The sequence below is a fragment of the Electrophorus electricus genome, chromosome 14 (assembly GCF_013358815.1).
Source record: "Electrophorus electricus isolate fEleEle1 chromosome 14, fEleEle1.pri, whole genome shotgun sequence".
Lineage (NCBI taxonomy): Eukaryota > Metazoa > Chordata > Actinopteri > Gymnotiformes > Gymnotidae > Electrophorus > Electrophorus electricus.
The window spans coordinates 364,139-380,387 of NC_049548.1; the positions used below are offsets into that span (position 1 = coordinate 364,139).

A 16,249-nucleotide genomic window follows, 5' to 3' on the forward strand; every position below is an offset into this window, starting at 1 on the left:
GACAGACTCATGCCCTGCGGGTGAAGACTGTCGAGTATACTTAAGCAGCGATATATGTCTGACTGTTGTGAATATATTGTTTATACAAAACTATAGGCTACATATATGAATTCAGGTAGTATGTGTGTGTGTGTGTGTGTGTGTGTGTGTGTGTGTGTGTGTATATATATATATATATAAATGTGTGTGTGTATATATATATATATATATATATATATATATATATATATATATATATATATATATATATATATATATATATGTAGTGGATTCAATTTAAACTGTCACAGATTTCTTACGACATGCATCGAACCTCATGTTACTGGCCGAAAAGTAGGCCTTGCCTGTTCGAGTGCCAAAGGTTAAGACGCCTTTGGTGCCACGCCTCGGAATAATGAGCACACAACGGAATGCCCCACTGGGCAGTCGAGTTGATGTCTTCATTGAATCTCTTTCACCATTACAGTGTCTAAAGACGTCTCCAAATTAAAAATAGAAAATGGACAGATGTTATATATCTGCCAAATAATAACATGAACAAATTCAAACCCAATAAAGAGAAGAAATGTATAGTTGAACATACATAAAACTGTTTGAAATTTGTAACTTAACACTGGCTTATATAGTTACAAATGTCAATATATATATATATGAGAGAGAGAGAAACGGAAATATAGAGGAAGAGAAAGATTTTTCACATTTCACTTAATACAAATACTCCATTACCATTCAAAATATTCACAAAATATCCAGCAGTCGGATGTGTGAGCTCGAGAGACACAGGGCGTAGAGAACGAGCTCAGTGAAGCGCCTCCGCGGTGCCCTCGAGGAGAAAGAGAAAAAACCAACTTCGCGAGCCAATAGGAACACAGCATCCGCTCGCCTGCCCTATAATTTAGTTTCACTAACCGGTTCGTTGCCATTGACGGAGTACTTCAGCCGAGCGGGTGGAAGAGAGGAGCTCTCCAAGGATTTGTGCTGCATCCACTTCTGCATTTTCCTTCTGATTTGCACTCTAAAACATACAGCGCAGGACGAGGAAATAACAGTGGACGATCTTTTTCCCCAGCGGGACACGACCCACGATGAGTGGACCGACTTATGACAGGAAGATACCTGGTATTTCGGCTGATCTTTCAGGCTCTATGAGTTGCCATCCGACATCTAAGGACTCTCCAACTCTACCTGAGTCCTCAGCTACAGACATGGGTTACTACAACGGCCAGACAACGCACAGCCATCACGAATACTACCAGAGCCAGCCTTACGCGCAGCCCATGAATTCGTATCACCAGTTTAATCTCCCCGGAATGAGTGGAACGGGGCCCTATCCCACCAAGTCAGAATACCCTTACAGCAACTCCTACCGACAGTACGGACATTTCAGTAGGGATTTACAGACACCACCCCAAAATACAGGTGAGATGTTTTATACGTCCTATCATGTGGAGTAAGGAGGTTAAGTCTAAATGCGTTCTAAAATATAACTATTTCATTTGTTCAGGTGGAAAACGTCAACGATGAAAACAGTTTCACAAGCTAATGCTCACCTTTGTCTTCGCCTTTGCGTGAATTCATAACATGCGTGTTAGGACTGAAATTACCGCGGACGGAAAACTTACTGCTCCAGAGGCCATTAGGTCTCGAATTTTTACAACCTTAATTCAGATATTTGTCCATTATCACATCTTTTTGGCACTGCATTACTTAATGAAGAACCAGATTCGCTCATGTTTCACTGCCACTGTGACCCTGTAAATGAGCACAATAAACGTCGCTTCTAATAATCGATGTTATTGTTGAAAGGTTTACATGACCAGTGATTGTATAGATCCTCTGTCAGAAGCAGTGTGACAACTGTTACAATATATTAATGTAAAGGTTTACAGAACATTGTGGTAAAATATTATGGTAAATTTATAGTCTATAGTTATTTATAGCCTTCAATCATCATCCAAGCTAAACAACAACAGCAATAACAACAACAGCAGTAATTATAAATTTACTGATTATTTAATATTTGTTCCATAACGGGAGTAATATTACCTACAAAATAACCAACTATACCTAAAGGACTAATCTACTGTACTAACGTATTTGTTCTGCATATTTCTCCATTAACGGCCTAATAAATACAAATCATTTAAGTGAAGGTCTGCAATCTTATATCCGGACAAATTACAGCGTTCCGCGTTTCGCTTAACTATTTTTAATAAATGTTTTTGAAATAGACCCAACATAATTAAGTTACACTGACGACGGAATGAATAAAATAATGTTGTTGTTATTTTATTGTTAAATGTTATAAATGTCTTTTTTTTACAGTCAAAGAGGAGCCAGAAACTGAAGTTCGAATGGTAAATGGCAAACCCAAGAAAATCCGCAAGCCGCGCACCATTTACTCCAGCTATCAGCTTGCGGCGTTGCAGCGGCGGTTCCAGAAGGCACAGTACCTCGCGCTTCCCGAGAGAGCTGAGCTCGCTGCGCAGCTCGGTTTAACGCAGACGCAGGTAAAACCCAAACCTCTCACTCGCACTTTCCAGTGCATGAAATAGGCTACAACGTATCTATCTTGCAATATAAAGTGTTGTATTATCAATAGATACGCTGTACTCCATAATACATTTTCAGCAGTGTTAATTCCCTAAAAGCATAATTTCTAGGTCTTTGATATTCACTGATTTATTCTTTCAAAATTATTGATGCCAGTGTGCATATTATCCATAGTATAGTGTATTTTAAGCGTTCTCATGATCACTTACAGGTATGAAGAATAACGGAAAATCTGCTTAATTTACTTCACCACACGGAAACACGGATGACACGGTGTATTTGTTTCTTTGGACAGGTTAAAATATGGTTCCAGAATCGGAGATCCAAGTTCAAGAAGCTGTACAAGAACGGCGAAATTCCACTCGAACACAGTCCAAACGCCAGTGACTCCATGGCATGTAACTCACCACCATCTCCAGCAGTATGGGACAATAACGGTCACTCCAGCCAGGTCAACAGGGGGCAGGCACCTCAGCCCCCCCTGAGCACGACACCACCCTACATGGAAGACTACAGCAGTCACTGGTATCAGCAGGGATCGCATTTACAACATGCAGGCGCGGTGCACCACTCTGGCCCGCCGCAGAGCGTAGGGGCTGTGTATTGACAGAGACTTGACTTAATACAGAGTTTAATATAAAATGGACCGGACTTTTATACAAGCAGCTAAACTGTCCATAGTGGCTATAGTAGGGCCTAAGGAAAATAAGCTGAAAGATACTGTATCTGGAAGATTGGAGGATCTGGAGTCATACCGAGCGGACCAGCTGGCTTTTGTTGGCTTAAAGACGCGTAAAGAAGAATGCATCTTTGTATCACAGTAATATTTCAACCGCTCGACTATTCAGATTAATCTTATGAGCACATAGGCATATACTAACATGATATTTAATGGACTATGGTGTGGTTTTAAATTATTTTGCTCCCATTGTATTCATTTTATTGTTGTTCTTTGATAGACGAATTTTCAAGTATTTGCTTGTTTACGATATCACGAAAGATTAAAAGAACCCCAAACTTGTGCATTTGTCCCGCACACCAACAGCGTGGGTTGATGTCGCTTGCCTCAGAGACTCAGGACATAAGTTATATAGAATTGTACAATATGTTAAAAGATGTAGTTGTATATATGTGTTTAATTGAAACAGAACCACTAAATTCATATTGTTTTGAATTATAAACACTGCGCGGTGGTACCTGCTCCGTTTTTCTATTTCTGTAAGTAGTGCTTTTTTTGCTTTCATTGTAATGCTGTTAATTTGAATAAATGCGAATTGAACTCGTGTAAATTCTGTTATCCCGTCAGTTAGCCACAGTCCAACAGTGGAAAACATGCTTCTGATGATATACTGTACGTGGACTGATGTGGCTTGGCTCCTGTTGACCGACGAAGTAAAACACCCAACACTGAATTTGCTGTGAAAAAGAGATCCGAAGTCGAGTTTGTCGTACACGCTGCATTGATATTGGAGAAAGTTAAAGCCAGCAGACGTCTCCAGACTCACCGTGCGGGGAAGTTTGCCATGATATGGTTCTAGGGCTGCGTGCAAAGCGGCAGTAAGACCTGACTCGCTAGCAGACACGTTGGAGTCGCTGGGTTTTATTAGTATTCTGTTGCCAGATAACAAGGCAATCCATGGCGGGGAGAAAGAGGAGGGGTACTGACTACTCCTAAAGCAGCTTTAGCCTTAGGACAGGTCCGCACGATAGACCAATCAACAGGTATGCAAATAAGAGATCGATAACAAACTATTTAAGGGAATTAGTGTTCTTTTTCTTTACTGCCTTATGTCAACTTAAATCAACGTCATTATTCCAGAAAGTGAATTCAAAACCAAATATTTTACAGGTTTACACCTGGTCATTACACAAGCTAAATGGGTTCACTATATATCAATCAACGAAGATATGAACGCGATCTACGAACTCAAAGACACATAGGGTTGACGGAAGTTCTGTTCTATTAATATGGGAAATTATCGCTTGTTTCAAGGTACAGACATGCGATTACTATTTTACCAAAGCACATGCATTTGCCACATAAAAAAAACAAAACAAAACGTTTTTTAATGCGCCGGTTATCTGAAATGTACCAGTTTATCAAATGCTGAGACTGATCTCTCCAACATACTACGGGTATATTAGATGTGAAATAAATAGTATAATCCGGAATGAGGTTATCTGGATGGGAAAAATTCCGACTGATTATTGTGAGCAGGTAATATATTAAGTAGCCTACATGATAATTCAGTTCATAAATATGCACCTTTTTTCTTTTTTTCTTATCGTCTGGCCACCGCAATACGAAGATAAGGACGACCAAGTGTTACTTTTTTATGTTCTGTGATTTAATGTATTGTCCTAATATAAAGTCCTTAGAATTAATACACTATTCAGAAATTCAGAGGTAGTTTTCCAGGTGAAACTAAAATTAATATATGTTTAAACAGTTACTTTTAAAAAATAAACTATTTTCCGAAGAGTATTGATTTACAGTGCATCTCCTCGTTTGTGCTGAATTTAGAAGCGAATTTAAAGTACCATATATGTCTAAAATCACAACTTCAATAATCAAATAATCTTCGTCAAATCCGTGTCACGTTTGGTGACTGGAAACCACTGAGTTAAATAGTCATTAAATAATACAAAACGCATTGAAGGTTTCACAAACTGCACACATAATCGGACAAGTGCATAAATATGTTCCTACATGGGGATTAACGTGCTTACATCATATATAAAATGATATATAGTCAAAGCTATCGAGTTTATTTCACGTCAGAATCTTGAGAAAAAATAACCAGGATAAAAATGAAACATAATGAGCTTAATGAATACATTTTCACGTATAAAATAATTTTAGTAATACTAATAATAAATAAATAAATAACATAACAGAAATGTGAATTAAAACAAACATTTCAAGGATGCACGATAAGACAAACGCGATACCTGTCAGTCATCAAGAGTAGCGGGACCTTAGTTTACAAAATACTTCATGAGTAAAGACTTGGTCAGGTGACTTACTAAAAAAAACAGAATACATAATCTACTGCCTTCGACACAAAGAGAGTCGGACTTTAACGATTAATATTTAACTTGAGTTTATTATGCCTCTACGATGCTTTTTGGACGCTCACCTCAGATCTTTGTCGAAGGTTTTGTAATGTAAGTATGGTGTAAAACTACTATAAAGTATTTTAAATGGTGAATAACTCGGTTTAATTTTCATAAAGTGGCCACCTTTAAGTAGCATTACTAAAGACAAACGCATATCTTTAAATTTGCTTCTATTTTTCAAACATAAACACCTTTATTGAAAAAAAAAAATTAATAGTGAAAACAGATTGAAAGAGAAATGTAACTTCAAAAAGATTAATAATTGTTTCTTTTGTGTGTGTATGTTTGTGTGTGGGGGTGTGTGTATGTGTGTGTTGCAAGCTTACATTTGCACTTACAAATGAGCCATAAAGAATGATTTGGCAATAGGCCTTATATAAAAGTAATAACATGTATGAGTAAACATTGAATACCCCAGGTTCACATCATCGTAGACCATCTTAACCGGTAGCCATAAAATCTACAAATCTACAAATGTAAGCACACTCAGAAGAAGATTAAAATGCATGGCCTAAATATCAGTGCATGGCCTAAATATCTTATAGTCTCTATGCAATACTATATTTAACAAAAAACTAAGAACTATGTGGGTGGTTGCTTTGAAACATTTGTACCTTCAATAATTTGTTTACTCTGTTGAACTGAAGTGAGGTTAGCATTTTAAACATGTGCATAGTTTTATCATCTATCATTATTTAAATCTTATAACATGGTATGGTGGCCTATGTGAAGCTCAACTGAGGTTGGGGAAAATAGAAACTTCTGAATGGAATCATGTTATACGTCGTTACTCTCACATGATGCCACAGAAACCATTTTTACTTAAGTGTTGGCAAATGATGCTGGCCAATGGCATGGCCAATCAGTTCCCACAGATGTTCCCACTCTGGCCTGTGGAAACCAAGCTCTGGCTTGTGTGCACCAAAATATTTGCATGGTCTACATACATTTCAATCTCAGGTCCAAAAATACTAGCATGGAATCTATCGATGTAAAGTTGCTGAGAGATGGATGCTGTTGGAGACAGAGGAAAGAGGAAGACAGACAGCCAGAGAGCTTTGGCCGGTGACGCTCTTGGGGGAGATAGCTGACATGGTTGCCTGGTCAACTGTGAGTCATTTCAGGGCATCTCATAGCTATGAAAGTAGTCATGAAGATCTTATAATACTTGCCCAGCTATTCTAAGAGATTGAATTACAATCCTACCTTAACAACAGAGGGAAGAGTCATATTCGAATATAAAACCTGTCAGGCCGCCTAGATTCCTTTATGGGATGATCGTTCTGTCATCTTTATTCAAGGGCTTTCTTAAAATGAAAAAAGAATACCATTTTCCTTTTTTGAGCCTTATTCTGTTTGGAAATTTTAGTGTCTACAGTAGAAAAGCTCAGTACAACTTTCCCAGTGGCCCACCAGCCATGATATCAGTTTTCTCGTTGGTTTGTTCATCGTGTGTGGCCTTCACACACTGATGCTGATCTAGGCCGTGCCATCTTGCGACGCATTAATCATTCAGGCAAACTCACAGAACGGCAGGACCTGGGTTTCCGTGTGGACCCACGAGGTCACCGTGGAGGTCAGGTCACTGCTCTTGACGTGCAAGACCCTGCGTACCGCACCCTAGTTGGAACCGCTGATCTCTGAAAGTGACACTGTTTCAGTGCATCACAGTGTCCCCAACAGATAGGTTCACTCATTGCCTCTTTCACTGAGAAACAATATCCAGGAAAATGGTATGGAGAGTCTCTAGGGGCAGCAAATGAAGGTTGAGGCGGCGGTCAGCAGGGGTTGGAGCACGCACATGCTGCTATGGAAAGACAGGGGGCAGCTGCCTGGCACCAGCTTGCCAGGCAGAAAGATTGACTTCAGGACAGGTGTCACTCGGCAGCCTCGTTCTGCACAAACTGTAAACAAGATCAAATGAGAGAAAACATCTTGACAGCTGTGAACCAGTGAACCCTGCTTCACCCCAGGAATAGCGGAGCATTTTAGGGTGTCAGCGAGGAGGTTGAGAGGCTTGCACCATCCCGACTGGCGACACACCCCCTTCGCAACACGCAATGGCCCAAACATAAATGGTGCTCACACTCAGGGTTTGTGTATGAGGGCAAGTCTGTTCCTCCTGTATCAGTGTCCACTTGTGTGGCATGAACCACAGCGAGGCAAACAAGGGAGTCAAGACATTCTGGGACCTGAAGTTGAACTCTTGCACTGTGGCCACAGATAAGCATTGTGGTGATAAAACATAAACCCCCAAAATTACACTGCATTGTGCCTTTACTCAAGAAACGGAAAGTGAACACACAATTACGCTTGTTGTCAGATCATTCAAAATAATAACACTAATCATTGTTGAGAGACTCATGTCTCCTTCAGGGCCTTGAATCCACTATGATTTACAGTAATTAGGCACCCTACTTTTCCCTCGTATTCAGATACTGCAATTAAAATCCAACATGACCCTTCTGATACAATAAGCTTGCACTCTCTCAGCATGGTAACTCTGTTCAGGTGTGTGATCCTTCTTTCAGCCTATCTCCCACTTCTTACCCTCCACCTCCACCCACCTCCACCCAGCACAGCATCACCCTTTAGTGCACTCCCAAAACTGCCTTGCTGGTAATTGCCTTGTTTGAAAGGCCCTTCTCTGCTTGTCCAACTTGAGCACCCATTATTCTAATCTGGAGATGTAAAATTGCCTATAATTTGCCTTGCAATGCCTTGCCGCTTCATTCAGTAACAGTTGTCCTCTCTTCCCATGGCCCGCAAGAGGGCTGATAATTCCAACAAATGAAGCACAGGGATGTGGGACATATAAAGAGGTACATGGGGTGTAAAAATCAAAAGCGAGTGGGATTTGTTTGGTTAGCCAGGTTTAAGAAATACAGAAGGGTAATGGATTTCTTGGCTTTCCTTCTCACTTTACATGACTTGACTTATTAAGGTAAGTGATTGCCTGGCTATGATTCTGAATGTTTCCTAAAATTTTGGTACTTTGAATGTTGATTTGTGATATTTTTCTCTAACATTGGTTTACGCTAGTAATATAGTACAAAGTTAACACTATGTTAACATTATGTTATTATAAAGGACCACATCGGATTGCTATTTTGTATAACTGTACCTCATCTCTAAAACAAACAAACAAAAAAACAGTGAGTGGGCTATTTTCAGGCACTGGGGCTTAAAACATTTGGTATGAACAGAAAATTGTAATGACAAAAAACTTTAAACAGTAATTAAGTGACTGCATTTGTCAGATCAATTGCATTTGATAATTAACGATAACTTTGCCTAAAATAAAAATTCTCAGAATTATTTAGCTCATATCCTTCAGTGAAAACTATATGTGAATAATGAGGACATAAGATGACTACATTAGCTTAGTGGTGGACACACGGACAGAAGGTCTTTGTAATGTGCTTGTTTAGACAAGAGCAATGGACCTCGCTGAGTGAGCCAGGTCAAAGTCAGGTCAAGTGGATCTCCTCTTCCCTCCAGGTGGCTCTTATTACCATGTTTTAATTAGTTTACAATTAATTATGAAAATTTAAGCACGCGAATAACGCATCACTGAATTATGAATATCTTTTTAAAAAGAAGACGTTCAAAAATAACTCCTTCACTGTATTTGGGCAAACATGTTATTGTTTCCCCTCTTCTAAGACACACCGTAAGTATGCAATCAATCATGGTTGCCTGCTACTAAATGTGAACATTTACACCAATCCCAGAGATGGGCTTTAAAGTGATACAAATTGCATGTTCTTTCAGTTTAAACAGTTTAAACACTACAATGTACAAATCAATAGGAATTCCTATTAATCATGCTGCACCTTGTAGCTGATACTGTATTCATTTTTCATTTTATAAGCAGAGAGTGAATCCAGGGAAAAACAAAGATATCATTTGGCAATGCAAATTCTTCATGTCAAAGAAGGAAAAGTTGATGATTCTTTACACGTTTTTACTCCTGACTTTACTAATTGAGTCATGAATGGATATTTTCTTTATCGTTGAGTTGAGAAAATGTTCTCTTTGAATAATAACGGAAATGCAATTGCTCCAGACTTTGATTAAGCTATTTCTTATCTCGTATTCTTTTAGAAAATATCTGGACACATGACTCAAGGTTTCCAATGTGCGTTGTATTCTATGAAAATGCATGAAAACAAACTATTTTAGACATTGAAATAAACAGGTATACTTAGGTATATGCATTCAGAGCCAGAACCCTGTAGCTAACTTAAATTAGTGGATACCCAGTCCAACTTTTGAAACCGATATTTATATAGTTACTGAGTTTAATTAAAGTAGTATAAAAGATAGTGATTTTACATTTTTTGTAGAGTCAGAATCGGGTCTGAGCTATGGAAGAAAAATTTGCGTTGTTATGTTGAAAGTAAATGCCAGCACACAAATATCTGAGGCAAGATGGGTCAGATTATGTAGATCAGATCAAGGTATAATGCTCAAAAAGACTTTAGGAAAGGACACACTACAAAAAAACCTAGACTGGTCCAAAGCACAAATTCAGAAATGCATACAAACATGCAAACAAACAAACAAAAAACCTGTTACCTTACCGAGGATTGTTTTATCTTGTGCAACTTTGAATAAACTTTACATGACGGATGAAACTATTGAACTATCTGGAAAATCACAAGAATTTATGATACTTGTGTGTCTTAACTATAAATACACTAAGCTGATTTTAAAAACAATGGAAAGCAAAAATTGTGATATAAATTATCTTTCTGTTTGCCCTACATTATGTTCCTAATGTTCATTAAGCTGTAATTAGGTTATTTTTAATTACATGACAGCGCCTGCTACCCTTTCACGAGTCCCTTTATTTAAAGCAAATTTTGACGAGTGCAAATAAAAATTGAAGCCCACCACTGTGTAATAATATCGAGAAACAACAAAGGTTTCTTGTTGAAGGAATAAAACCACAACCCGTTTAAACACACAAACATATTTACATTTTATTAAAAAGTTTTATCACAGGTATTCAAGGGGCAAATGTAAATTTCTTAAACTTAACATGACTGGAAGAAAAGCGCTCTTTCGATATGTCAGTTTCATATCCATCACATCATGTGAGGTCTGGGCAAAGAATCCTGATGGTGCGAGGGATACCACTGTCCAAAACTGTTCATGTAGCCGCTCGGGTGCATAGGGGCCCCTTTGTTCGCCATTGACACCTCCCAAAGTGGCAGTAGCCCGGGGGAGCTCGGAGACGCTGTGGATGTGTTGGGAAGTTCTCCTTCAGCTCCACTGGACCCGTGCTTCATAATCTTCTTATATTTTGAACGTTTATTTTGAAACCATATTTTAACCTTCAAAGAGAGAGAGGAAAGAGCGTTTTAATAGCTCGCAACAAAACCACAACAGAAAACACAAACCAAGAAATTATTCACAACGGATGTCTTTACGATGTGGGTTAGGAATATAATTTATCACAAAAATGGAAACTTAAAGTTAAACAATCAAGCAATTACAGTCTCCATAAAGAAAGACCAAAACTGTCATTTCAAGACAATGATAATGAATGTTGAAATCATAAAAGAAAGCTTGCAGCTGAGTTAGCAAGTCGTGGCGTATTGGAGATGGGCTCAACACTTCTGCTATTCATTACACGCACACTCGCTTTTTGTTCCGCTCTGCAGTTTTTATGAGGCCACGATGCATGGGTCTTACAATATTTCTTAGTCTAAAAATATTGTTAACAAAATAACTCCCAGAAAGCTTTCTCTGAGAAATACACATTAAACATGTAAGCCAGGTCTATGCTTAATTGCTTTTTTTCCACTGATTCACAGCCAAAGAGTCATTTTCATATGCATTTAATGTGGAGACAAAATATGTTGCCATGGGTCAGACCAATGAAATTTAATATTTGTTAGATGTATTTAAGATATTACGCATGTGCATTACATAAAAAAAAAAATCACATACAATTCTGCAGTTTTATGACCAACTGACACATTTACACATTTATAATCTGTTTGTGTGTGTGAATGTGTGTGTGTGTGTGTGCATGCGTGCGTGTGTGTGTGTGTGTTTGTGTTTATATTTGTGTATGTATGGGTAGGAGGATTCATTGTCTTTGACCTCTGTTTGTAGTTTGAGATTCACACCTTGGTGGGTGAAAACCAGACTCCAAAGAGTCTGGTTTTCAAAAATGACGTGGGGGTTTGAAATGAACAGACAGAGCAGGGAACAAGTCCCCAGTCCACCCACTAATAATCGACTGAAAATGCCCACCTAACTTTTTCCATAACCTCAGACAAGCAAAATGTATGCAATGATTTTTCAAATTGTTATTGGTTTGGCATTTAATAAGCACACATAAAAAGGATTTTCTTTTTATTTCTAAAGACTTGTTTGCCAAATAGTTTTTATAGAGAGGTGATTGAATCCAGACCCAAGTTATATATTTTGAAGGGCGTAGGAGAGCCAAACATGTATTTTACGTCACGTGTTTATGTGCCTTCAATAATGCCTTCTGATCAGATGGAAAATGGCCGTCTTAAATGTCATTTGACACTGAGTGACTATCAATCAAGCTGCCTGCCTATTTCATTACACTGGTGATCAATAGAGCCACAGGATGTGTGAAAAACTCCACTTTCCTGAACAGCTAATAGGCAGACATTGTGTGATCTGATGAAGACCAAGGTCTAATCAAGAAAAGAAGACAGCTGAGGAACAGGATTTACACACTCCCCATAGCATAAAGATGATGTGTCACATCCACGTGTGTACTGCACTGACCTACAGCACACTGACAGACCTGAAAAGATTCAGTGGAAAAGGGGAAAATGAAAAAGAACTAACAAAAATGTCTAAATGTGTCATATGTGAGTAAATGTGTGTGAGCCTGTGCATATGCACTCTCTGCTTGTTTGGTCTGTGTTGCATTTACGTGGTGGAAAGATATGTGAGTCAGAATTTTCAATAAACTGTGCACCTAAATCCAGTGTGTATACAAGGATATATGAAACTTGCAACAACCTGAGTTATAAAAACAAATCCATTTGCATCACATCAGTCAGGAATAAGAGAACGTGCTTATCTAAGCAGGATGTGCACGGTACTGTTCATTCAGCAGTTTGTGAAAGAGAGAGGAGCTGAATGTAAGAAATCCAAACAGTAAAAACAAACAAGCAAACAAAAACTTATTATGAATATACTGTGGTCACACAAAGGTGAATAAACAAACAAACAAGAAATCAAAACTAGTGCATGTCTCTAAAAGGGTACCAGCATTGCTCAAAAAAGGAATGATTTACTATGAAAGAGATGGTCAGACATAGCAAGGCACCCTGAAAATGTGTTCTGAGCCCATTAATCTTATCTCGTTGCCATGAAAGATTTGTTAAAGCCACTTCTATGTGCATGGTAAGTACTTGGATATGGGCTCTTAAGTTTGAGGCTTAACCAATCAAAAGGAAAGTCCTCTGGATCACTGCTGGAGCACTGAGGAAATAGTAGCTCAAGCTAGAAATTTTTTTTTTACCTTAATGAGGCATGCAGGAGACAATTGGTAGTGAGAAAATAATTACAGGTCTGCAGTGCAAGACGTTCTCGCGGCAGACATGCCAAATTTCTCTTTTAACGTAAGTGAAGTGAAACAGTTTATACACAAAACATTCTTTATGTTGAGACATAACCACAATCTCAGGCTATTTTGTTTATATTCCTGGTATGTTAGTAAACCAACATGGCCAGACTTAACCCCTTGTATGATAGATTATGGGTTAAATATAATGTAAAGTATGGGTTATATATGTTCTGGGGTATGGGTTTTATATTATGAAGCCTATCATAATGCTAATTAATTGAAATTGATCTTAACTAATGAATCATTTAGATGATTACCACCATTACATCTCATATCAAAATAAATAAAAATAAATCCATAATCTTTACTATGTCCAAAAACTTGCATTTAAAAAGTTGCATTTAAACGTCTTTGCACTAAACATATCAGGAAACTGTGCTCAGTGACAGGAGAGTACCCGTTTGTTCAGGCGTCAGAATACAGATCAGGCCGAAATCTGAGGAGCAAAAGACGATATAGAAAACTCTTCCCAGTCTTTGAAATTAGGAAATGAGCTTCTAGCCGTACATTACCTGCGTTTGCGTAAGTCCCAGTTTGGCAGCTAGGTCGGCTCGCTCTGGTAGCGCGAGGTACTGTGTCTGTTGGAACCTCTGGTGGAGCGCTTGCAGCTGCAGACTGGAGTAAATGGTTCGCGGTTTGCGGATCTTCTTCCCTTTGCCATTAAGACGAATCTCCCCGTTTTCAATCACCGTCGGCTTCTCGTGCTCTTATAAGAGACAACAAATGACACCAATAACATGTGAATTCTGACAACACATGGCATACAAAATCGATTAAGGTTTACCACCATAGAAAAAAAGAGGATCACGCAGATATTGTGTTTCCTTAATAACTGCAGCTGTCTTAAATCAAAATTAATAGGCTACCATTTTCAAGTGGGAAAATTTAATAAATACTTTTTAACTTTAAATAAATGAATGGACTGAATAAATATAGTCCTAAATTTAAGCCGTAGTATTATTTAGTTACATGCGACCTTGTAGCGCTACTGAATACTGACAATGGATATTTAATACATATGTCATATAACACTTAACATAATGCAGTCCCTAAATTATGTCAAAGAAAACATCAGAATTAAGCATATTCTGTGTTTGACAAGTGACCTAGCGTAGCTTTTTAACTCCAAAAAGTTTAGGCCTTCACGGTTATGTTTAAATAAAAAAAAACTATGTTGTTAAATGGTATCGTTTGAATTTGTCGTTGCAGATCATTAGAGTAAACCACTGTTATCTGGAATACGCTTGCTCTTAAAGACACACTTTTTAAAAGATAAACTTTTATTTACCTGTCCCAATAATTCAATCCAAGAAAGTGTGTTAAAGTGCAAAATACAAGACTGTTGAACGCGAGGCGATTTATCGTTAGAGTTCAGGAAAGGAAAAGAAAAAATAAGTGCAAAAATGTAAATGTTCAAGTCATTCATTCACGTTCGTCAACCTGGTATTAAGCAATGACATGAACATGTCTTCATATTCTACATCCTAACCTGTTTACATGGAGATGGACAGGAAGCAGAAAAAAGCGGGTTATAGGCCTACTCAGAGTGATGCGGCTGTTTGATATAACCCACGATAACGACAATGTTAATAATGAGGGCTTCATGATTAGTAAGGCAAGGATCTGCATTAAACTGTTTAATATGCAGAAATTAATCATTAAATCGTGTGCGACACTAATTACGACGTAGTAGTAGTAATAGTAATAATAATAATAATAATAATAATAATAATAATAATAATAATAATAATAATAATAATAATAATAATAATAATAATAATAATAATAATAATAATAATAATAATCGACCATGGGCAATAAAATTAAGTCAAAAAGAACGTTTTAAATATAAAAGCCTTCTGAGCATGTAAATACATAACGCATCAGACTACTGAAAAGAATCACACACCACAAGCAAAAAATGAAAGTGCTATAATTTATAGTTTAGAGATTTTGATCCTTTTATTTGAAACCTTAGAAAAGATTGCCAATAACAGACTGAACTTGATGATCCCCTATCATGCAGTAAATCACGGGTAGTCCGCAGGATCTTAACATCTGAACATCAGGTGTACTCACCCGGCTCCTCGGCTCTCGCGTGGCCCAGAGCACTGCTGTAGTTGCTGTGTTGGTAGGGCACGTAGGCAGACGGGGCATGAGCGCCTACCGGGCCGGGGTAGGCGTAACCCAGAGAGCGGCCGTAATGGCACGCAGCGGAGGGGTAGGAACCGTCATGCTGCGGGTGTCCGCTCGAGTGCAATCCATGTACAGGGTAAATGTTGTGAGTGAGTCCGGACAGCTGCTGCTGGTTTGTAGAAAGTCCGTGGCCAAACTCTAAAAATGCTGATTTGGACGGATCTGAAGTATTTAAACTATCAGACATAAAACTCATAGACATTATTAAAATTGAAGTCCATAAAACCGACGGACTAAGGAGGTCTGCATTGAATGTTCATAAGCGAACACATACGAAATCGAAATCTTTAAACGGATCCATCCCAAATAATCGGTAACCAGGAAGAGAATCAAGGAATTGCGTATTCCACAACGAAAAATAATATTTCCAGGCGCTATTAAAACGAAAGGAGCAGGTAAATGAGTAATCTTTCTTAAATCTTGACAAAACCAGCCAACGTCTCTGGGCACCGCGAATACACACGTCCAGAGTGCATCCAACTCACTACGCTCCACGAGCGTGCGCGCTGATTGGTTTCAAAGCTTCACTATGTCACGCGACCCAAGGGAAAACCTAATTAAGCTGATTTGCGTGTTATGGAAAGGCACATAACGCTGATATTGGTCCTTGTCATGATTCAAAATAGCATAATATCGTGTGTTGTGAAGTTCAACACTTTCTAAAGAACCATCTTTAAGAAACATTTTAGGGCAAATGAAGTATAATCTATTTGCACAGGCTAAATTTATGATCTATAAAACCATTTAACA

The 16,249-nt window shown here is 38.3% G+C and overlaps 2 protein-coding genes across 2 annotated transcripts; one reads left to right on the top strand and one right to left on the bottom strand.

Annotated features, from left to right (window-relative positions):
- The first annotated feature begins 956 nt into the window (after nucleotides 1–956).
- Nucleotides 957–3,817, top strand: dlx3b (distal-less homeobox 3b). Its single transcript, XM_027021882.2, has 3 exons — nucleotides 957–1,419; nucleotides 2,326–2,510; nucleotides 2,849–3,817. Exons 1-3 carry the CDS (start codon nucleotides 1,086–1,088, stop codon nucleotides 3,158–3,160), a joined length of 831 nt encoding a protein of 276 aa, XP_026877683.1. The 5' UTR covers nucleotides 957–1,085; the 3' UTR covers nucleotides 3,161–3,817.
- A 6,949-nt stretch (nucleotides 3,818–10,766) lies between these two features.
- On the bottom strand, nucleotides 10,767–15,898 carry dlx4b (distal-less homeobox 4b). Its single transcript, XM_027021884.2, has 3 exons — nucleotides 15,383–15,898; nucleotides 13,816–14,009; nucleotides 10,767–11,015 (listed from the first exon to the last, which is right to left on the bottom strand). The coding sequence occupies exons 1-3, from the start codon at nucleotides 15,699–15,701 to the stop codon at nucleotides 10,767–10,769; spliced, it is 762 nt and encodes a 253-aa protein (XP_026877685.1). The 5' UTR covers nucleotides 15,702–15,898.
- Nucleotides 15,899–16,249: the final 351 nt, after the last annotated feature.